At 43.8% G+C, this 8886-nt stretch overlaps 1 protein-coding gene across 1 annotated transcript; it reads right to left on the bottom strand.

Annotated features, from left to right (window-relative positions):
- Positions 1 to 369: 369 nt before the first annotated feature.
- Positions 370 to 8358, bottom strand: LOC144672832 (scavenger receptor cysteine-rich domain-containing group B protein-like). Its single transcript, XM_078534812.1, has 4 exons — positions 7978 to 8358; positions 5886 to 6200; positions 4728 to 5042; positions 370 to 832 (listed from the first exon to the last, which is right to left on the bottom strand). The coding sequence occupies exons 1-3, from the start codon at positions 8270 to 8272 to the stop codon at positions 4924 to 4926; spliced, it is 729 nt and encodes a 242-aa protein (XP_078390938.1). The 5' UTR covers positions 8273 to 8358; the 3' UTR covers positions 370 to 832; positions 4728 to 4923.
- Positions 8359 to 8886: the final 528 nt, after the last annotated feature.

Genomic DNA, 8886 nt, shown 5'->3' with positions numbered 1-8886 from the left:
CGAAGCGATTTTAATACTTATAACATTCCCTGAGTGACTCTGCAGATGAGACGGTCGGAACCATTCAAGTTTGCAATTGAATTTCTTCTTTCTGTAGGCTCCCATCACAGGCCTATTTCCAAATGGAGGTTTGAATTTTTGAGTAATTGACAGGCAACTCTTACCTGGGCACTTCGGGCTGGTGCGGAGGGGGCAGGGAACTGTTGGCGGTATTTCCCCCGTTTAAATTTGAGGTAAACCTCGTCCCCTACCAAACCCCCCACCTCCCTTTTCTGGAGCCAGGGATTTCTAATATAAACACATATATATTTCCTTTAACAGGGCCTGATTAATAACAGCTAAAACAGTACAAATTAGAGACGCAGGTTTGCATAACAGGGGCGTTTATTTGAGCAGCAGGGTAAGAAAGTGTTATCTTGGTGCTGGGTATTACAGCATCATCAGAGGCAGCAAGGTCTAAGTGCCTTGCGTCCTGCTTTCATCAATAGCATCAAACACTGTGGGTCCGGGCAGTTAGAGTGAAACAATCTTCATGGCTCACGTTGAGTCAAAAAACATGGCAGGCTGTACGTATGCAGCAAACTTCTTACAAAGCTACATGAAATGTGAAATAGCAAGCAGACAATTGAGTTTCTAAGCAGTTGATGAAAGTTAACATCCAACTTTCACAAATTGTGGAATCCCAGATTTGAACTTTTTCATTTAATAAGCTGTAGTTGTTTGTCTAATATGATGAGGTGCATTCCCCATCCTTCATGGACCTCATCTGCTGCGTATCACCAGCATCCAGGCGCCTTCCTGAATCATTGGTTCAATGGTCATTTCTCAGTGGCTGTAAAACATAAACATCGGTTCATCCAAAATCAGTGCTGCTGTTTGAGTTGACGAGCTTCATTTTATCTATCACTTGTACCCTGCTGGTGGTAACAGTTTCCAGAAATAACTGAGGTAACATTCAGCCTCTGGGTGTTTATTGCGTGTTATGGCAGCGTCAACAGTTTCACCAGAGTCACCACTGATTTATGTCAGGGAGACTTATCATGGCAATTCTGTTGGATTTTATTTTTTATGTTTGTGACAGGCAGGGTTAGCTACCAAAAGAACGAAAAAAATGGTCATTGTGACATGTTACCTGCGCAGCCGGTTTATAGTGATTGGTCATCACTGACAGAATCGACCAAAGAGGAACTGGAGGCCAAATGTAAAATAAGCAGGCAGACAACATTAACGACTGGGCTAAGGAGAACACTTTTTATCGATTTAGGCAATTATGCATGGGCAATAAATGCTGGCCCAGCCAGCGAAGCCCACATCCCATGAATGAACTTTTAAAAATATATGTTTTTTTTGTTCACATGCAGCTACCAGTTGATTGGAGCGACGTTTCAGAAGATCATCCGTACAGGAGATTTGCATTTGTGATGACACTGACTCCAGTGTGAAAATTTGTGCAATTTGGTGAGCAGATGAGGCGGTTTGTAATTGGCTCCAAGATGCTGATGACCTGTTTGTTTTTGGCGGTTGACCAATGACATTCGAGGAATAGAATGGCCAATACGCCCACCAACCTTTCCACACGTGCCAGACAAAGGCAAGGTGCAATCCAACACGTTTGTTTCAGGCTTTCTTGGAAAAATTGCCTTCCTGTAGCTTTCTGGAGTTTTCTTTAACATCTGTTTATGCTGTCTAACAGGTTATAATTAATTGGCAGTATGATTAGAGGCAATTTTTTTCTCCGCCCACAAAAAAGGATTGTCAAATCAGAAGGTGGGCTGGATAATTCAATATGTCACGCCACACATCCTGGCGCCCTGTTAAGTTTACCTCAATTTAGCTCATTTACTGGAGTCTCAAAACCAATCCCCATACATGGCATAGAGAGATGCAAATCACCCCAGGGCAGGTGGAATTTAAAATTCAATGAAAAAATCTGGAATTAGAAGTCTGATGATAACCAGGAAACGATTGTCGATTGTCGTAAATATTTACAAGATTCACTAATCCCCTTATGGTATGGAAAACTGTTGTCCTCATCTGGCCTCGCCTACATGTGCCTCCAGACTCTCAACCAATGTGATTGACTCTTAACCGCCTCCTTGAACAAGGTTTTGGGCAATAAATGCTGGCCTAAGCCAGAGATTCCCACATTGGATCTGGCTTTACAGGTCCACAGGTCATTGGAAGTTGCAACGCAGGTGGATAAGGTAGTCAGGAAGGCATATGGCATGCATGCCTTCAACGGCAGGGGTATTGAGTATAAAAGCTGGGAAGTCATGCTGCAGCTGTTTAGAAACTTGGTCAGGCCACTATTGGAACATTGCGTGCAATTCTGGTCGCCACATTACCAGAAGGGTATGGAGGCGTTGGAGAGGGTGTAGAGGAGGTTTACCAGGATGCTGCCTGGTCAGGAGGTGATTAGCTATGAGGAGAGGTTGGAGAAAATAGGCTTGTTCTCACTAGAGCGACGGAGATTGAGCGGCGCCTTGATACAAGTTTACAAAATCATAAGTGGCATGGACAGAGTAGATGGTCAGAAGCTTTTTCCCAGGGTGGAAGATCAATTACTAGGGGACTTAGAGGAGAAAACTATAGAGGAGATGTGCGGGGCCAGTTTCGTTCGCAGAGGGTTAGAGTGTCTGGAATCTGGAATTCGCTGCCAGAGGAGGTGGTGGAAGCATGCACGATAGTGGTGTTTAAGAGGCAGCTTGACAAAAACATGAATAGGATGGGAATGAAGGGATACGGACCCCGGAAAAGCAAAATGTTTTAGTTTGACAGGCAATATGATCGGCGCAGGCTAAGAGGGCCGAAGGTCCTGATGCTGTGCTGAACTTTTCTTTGTTCTTTGAATGAAATGGGAAGATGAATGTGGTTCGGGTGCGAGAAGGGAAGCCAAAACAAAGCAGTTATTTTGTGTGCTTCCAAACATTCCCTCCCACGACCACCTCCCATTCCCCCACCGCCTCCCCCCCGCCCCGCACACCGCCCCCCCTCTCCCCCACCCCCTCACCCACCACTCCCCCCCCCCCCCCGCCACGTCTCAAGCTGAGTACCAAATCTTTCCCGATGCACTGGAGACATTAGCAATGATGCAATGCTCCCCCTCAGTGAAATTGCAATGTCTGAGCCTAATCGTAAGTTCGCTCAGAGTGCATCCTTGTCAAGACCTGGAAGACAAGACGGGAAATCTGATTTGATGCTTTCCCCAATGTTTTAAAATAAAAATCGTTTTCACCTGTGCAAATGACAGAAGCTGCCTCATCAGGCGGGCAGTTGTGCCCCTCCACCACCCCCACCCCCACCCCCCACCCCGCCCTGCCCCGTGGGTTCGCTGGACATCCGAATAATTTGAACGCATCGCCTCAGCAGTTAACATTATCCAGCACAAAGGAGACAGGGGCTGCACCAAAATGCGCACTGGTTGGCGGGTGGGGGTGGGTGGTTGGTGGCTGAGGCTGAACTGGCGGCTCGGCAGCCCAGCTGCTGACAGACAATGTTCCCCCGTGTATGCCCCAGTCATCATCACAGACTGCCCCCCAAGCCTCATTAAAGTAACCCTCCAATCTTTCCAACGAGGTGTTTCTCCTCCACCATTCGCATTTTGGTTTCCTCTAATGGAGGATCGAACTACAATATATGTGGAAATATTCAGCAGGATTTTATCTTTATCCTTTTAACTTTTTTTCAATTCCCCGACAAGAGACTCACCATCCTGACTCGGAAATATATTGTAAGGTCAAATGCGCTTTGCCTGGTGTCTGTTTAAAGTCTACAATGTTTTCTTGCCTGGGTGACTAATAACCCGGGAGTGATTACTTTGCGCATTTGTTTAAAGTTTATTATGGTAATAATTTGTTAACGTGTTAATGTGTTTAATTTGTTATTCAATGAACATATGTTCCATTTAGTTTTATATAAATACCCCCTCGAGACTTGTGGCCTTATTCATGATTTCAGAGCCCCATCTCCTACATGCCAATTAAAAATATAGGGTTTGACTGTTGTTCAAAATTCTCTCTGTCGCTTAAGTAACTCAGCCTTTACCAACTGTTGTGTTCAAACAGCGGACAACCCGACATACACCTGAAAATGCGTGGTCAGATTTCCCACATCTTGGATTTGCCTGACTCGTTTTCCTCATTGTTATGTTTCTGCTACAGGAGGATATCACTTGCCCAAGCTACATCATTATAACTGTTGCTTTGTCAAACGTGAAACTTAGTTATCCCGTTCGGACGAAATGCTTTAACATGTGACTAGGCTGTGGAACTGTCAGCAATCATTTGAACCAGAGTTATATGGTGCAGGAATATTCCACATTTCATTAAATACAATAATAGGATCAATAGCCCGAGTGAACATGGATAGCGAATTGAATATTTTAAGTTTCGCGTTCGGGTTCAGAGTCAAACTCTCCTTCCATATCCCTTTCACTGAAACCCGTCTGCCCTCAACACGTACATCACATAAATTACTGAATCTCAATCGATGATTATAACAAGAGCTGAAGCGACGGTTCCAGTGTTATTAAAAATCTCAGCATCAACTGCAAGTTGCGACTGATGTAGTGACGATTTCAGCTAGAGTGCTCAGCTGGCTAATTGGGATCCGAAGCCGGAACATCACAGCAAGCAACTAATGAGAAAGCATTGTGACTATGTTTAACATGATATTTCACATCAGAATTCATGCATGCTGAAAAATTGTGCAAACAAATACATTTTTACCTGAACATATGACAGATGCAGCCTCGCCAGGGCTGCAGTTGTGTTCTCCCAAGGCGTTGCCTTGACATTCTACTAGGCTGGACTCATTACCTTTGCATTTAACATTATCCAGCCAAAAGGGACCAGGAGCTGCACCAAAACGCGCACCGTGAGGGGCTGATTCGGCCGCTCCGCAGCCCAATTGCTCACATACAACTTATGCATCAAGCATGTCCCAGTCATCATCACACACTGCTCCCCAAGTCTCATTATAATGTATCTCCACTCTTCCAGTACAGGGGTTTGGCCCATTGATCAACCGCACTGTGGCGTATTCTAAGGGAAGAGAAAATGAAAGAAAAATGTTAACTGAACAATCTATTGAATTATTCATAAATTCAGCAGGTCGGTGGTGGAGCGAATAGCTTCCGTGTCCCCCAAAAGGAAGATTCGACTTCGAGGCACAATCCAGGACAAGAGGAAGAGGGATGGTACGTTGATAACGGGGCCTAACATCTTGTTCCTAAACCTGTTACACGTTCCATTGTGGCTGCTGCACGAGTTAAGAGATGAGCCTCACTGATAGCTCAGCCTGATAGGGGACTGGTCCAACTTGTGATGTATCTGGCTTCAGGCCAATAGACCTGCGCCAATTAAACATGCCATGGAATCAAAAGTAAACCAAAACTTCATCAGCCTCACCCGCCTGCAGGCGAAAAATCCCATAAACATCTGAAATTCCGCCATCCACAATTTCCCACCTCCTGCCTCTGCCTATTGTCGACTTCCTGACCGTAAAAATGACTTTCCATTCTGCATCAAATCATGCCTCCATTATCCCGAGTTTTGTGATGGCTAACCGGATCAGGAGAGCATGATAATGCATCACGGGGCTCATGGGTTAAAAGAGTAACCACAGCTTTTAAGAGGGACATTCGACAGATCGGTTACGTGTCGACTGTCCGCTGAGCAATGAAACAGTTCCCAATTCCCCGGTTAACCACTCTCGCCCGCCAACTTTATTGTAAGCAGGAGCTCATGCCATTCAGCTTTGAATGTGGCGAATGGTGCACAATTGGGCATCCCTGTCATGTGTTATTTAACACTTGGTCTGGAAGCTTTTCTAAACTGATCAGAAAATTAATAAAAATAAAAAATATAGAAAGGCAATATCTTTACCTGAACATATGACGGACGCTGCCTCACCAGGGCTGCAATTATGTTCTCCGATAGAATTCGATTGACACTGTGATAATTTAAACTCTGTTCCATTGCAGTTGACTTCATCCAACCAGAAGGAACTCGTTGCAGCTCCAAAATTAGCATTTCTAGGGGCTGCTTTGGCAGTTCCACAACCTAGTTCCCTACATGCAACTTGTGCATCAAGCATGTCCCAACTATCATCGCAGACTGATCCCCAGGTGTTGTTGTAATACATTTCCACTCTGCCAGAGCAATAATCACTCCCATCCATCAGTCGGATTTTAGTTAAATCTAAAGGAAGGAAGAAAACGAAAGGTTGAGAAAATCTTCAAGCGAAATTTATTTCACCAGAATCAAAATGAAACAGTAATATTATTGTCTCCTGTGTTTTCATGTTTTCTTCTGAATCTTAATTTAGTTTTATTTGGCCTTCTCACAAGTATTGCAATGTAGGGAATCGATTTTCCTCTGAAGCAATCTTCTGCTGAGCCGCAAATTAAGAGAAAATTCATGGTTGTTGATGGAAAGTGATTCAGGAAGACCTCAGAACAAAATCTGCAACATTATCGATTCCTTTAACGAACAAGAGGACAATTGCAACAATTCGAGGCTCTGGGTATTTTCCTGTGATGTGACAGGAATTTAAAACTCAGCGTCTTGCTTGAAAGTGTCACAAGTGCCTTGTGCCTACACTCTGCTTGGTAAGGGATTAACTGGTTTGAAGATCGACGATATGAGGGTAAACAGATAAGGGTAAAGAGAAAGAGTGCCAGGGACTGGAGGCATCTGCTTATCATGCGGCTGTGTACTGATGAGATTAGAATCTCAGTAATGCAACGTTGACGTGACTAGTTGTGTATAATAATAGGGTTTTCCTGTAATCGGTATTTTCATGTTTTCTTCTGATTCTTAATCTTGTTCTTTATTTTACCTGCACAAACCAAAACTGGTTCCTGCGCGAGAGGCAGAAGCAATTATTTTCTTAACAGCCTGCAATCTTAGTACTGTGTCTGCAAATGAACCAAATTGCCAGGACCCTCAGTATGAATCCGGAAGGTCATATGCGCTTTGCCTGGTACCTCTGTAATGCCTGCGGGTTACTGGTGCCTTCGTGAAGATTTACCTGAGGGTGATTAAGTTGATGGTGTGCTTAAAAGCCATTTGGATGGTATTTGGTGGACATGTGTATATGTTTAATTTGTTGCAAGATTAGGAGATGTTTAGTTTAGTTCGATCTAAATAATCTCTGGAGGCTTGGTTTCCTTAATCCTGAATTCAGAGCTGCATTTCAAAAGTACCAATTGACAATATGGGTATGACAGATGTTCAAAGTTCCCTCCATGTTTGAATTATCTCAATCCTTACCAACTGCTCTGTCATAACAGCCGACAATTCTACATACCTCTGAAAATGCGCGGTCACATTTCCCACCTCCTGCCTTCGCTTGGCTCGTTTTCCTCATTGCAACGTTTCTGCTACTGGAGGACATCACTAGTCGAAGTTACATCATTATAACAGTCACGTTGTGAAAAGTGAAACTTAGATATTCCGTTCGGGCAAAATGGAAATCAGGGGTGAAAACAACTACCATGATTAGCGCGCCCAATGCGACTGTCAGTTGCAATGGGACTCAGTGCATCTGAATATCGGGAATGTCGTACAACGTGAAGCCAACATAATATTGGCCTAAAACCTAACCAAAAACTACTCATCATTGTTTTCAAATCATGCCCAAGCATTATCTGGAGCTTGATGCTGGCTAACCGGATGAGGAGTGCTGGATGATGGATCACAGAGTCATGAATTCCTAGAATTTTGTAGATATTGCAGCTAATCAGGGAAACATTCAACAGGCGAATACTTGTCGTCTTTCTGATCAGTATTAGAACCCGGTTCTATTTCCCCGACCTATCTCTCTTGACCAACAACTTTCGTTTCAGCAGGAGCCTCAGGATCCTGCTTTGAAACTAGCAAATAGTGCACAATTGCACTTCACTTTAATGTGTCACTTCAAATGAGGACTGATACGATTTCTTAACCCTCTATTAAAAAAGTGCAACATCTTTACCTGAACATATCACGGACGCTGCCTCGCCAGGGCTACAGTTATGTTCTCCGATAGAATTGGATTGGCACTGGGATAATTTAGACTCTGTTCCATTGCAGTTGACTTCATCCAACCAGAAGAAACTCGTTGCAGCTCCAAAATGAGCATTTCCAGGGGCTGATATGGGTGTTCCGCAACCCAGTTCCTTACAAGCAACTTGTGCATCAAACATGTCCCAACTATCATCGCAGACTGATCCCCAGGTGTTGTTGTAATACACTTCCACTCTACCGGAACAGGAGCCAATCCCATCCATCAAACGAATTTTAATCGAATCTATGGAAGGAAAACAGTAGTTAAAGGTAATATTCAAGCGAAATTCATTTCACCAGATTCAAAGTGAAGTCAATATATCAATGTCTCCTGTGTTTCCGTGTTTCCTTCTGAATCCTAAGATTGTAATTTCTTTGATCTGCACAAAAACATTGCAATGTAGGGAATCGAAAGTCATCTCAATGACCATTCAGCTGAACCTAAAATGAAGGTCAAGGTCATTGTCTGTGGTGGGATGGATCACAGGAAGACATCAACCTAAAATTTCGATTCCATTGCCGAACTGGTGGACTTTTGCAACACTTCGGCGTTCTTCCTAACTTCCTGAATGTGATCGGAATTTAGAAGCGCAACGTGTTGATTGACAGAGCCTCACGTGGGCCGCCATGTGTCTATGCATTGTTGGGTCTCTAAGGCGCTCAAATGTAATTCAATACTGGATATTTTTTAAACACCACATTCTTGTACCAATAGTTTTCCAAAGTCAGAATTTTCTGCTGAACAAAGGGAAGTAAGGTGGCTGCTCCACACAACCTGCTCACAGGTTGGCCTTCTGTCCGGATGGTTACTCGAGCAGTTTCAAATACTTTGTAAATA

The sequence above is a fragment of the Cetorhinus maximus genome, unplaced genomic scaffold (genome assembly GCF_964194155.1).
Source record: "Cetorhinus maximus unplaced genomic scaffold, sCetMax3.hap1.1 HAP1_SCAFFOLD_72, whole genome shotgun sequence".
NCBI classification, from domain to species: Eukaryota; Metazoa; Chordata; class Chondrichthyes; order Lamniformes; family Cetorhinidae; genus Cetorhinus; species Cetorhinus maximus.
Note: the sequence above shows the minus strand (reverse complement) of the source record. Positions and strands in the feature narration are given on the sequence as shown.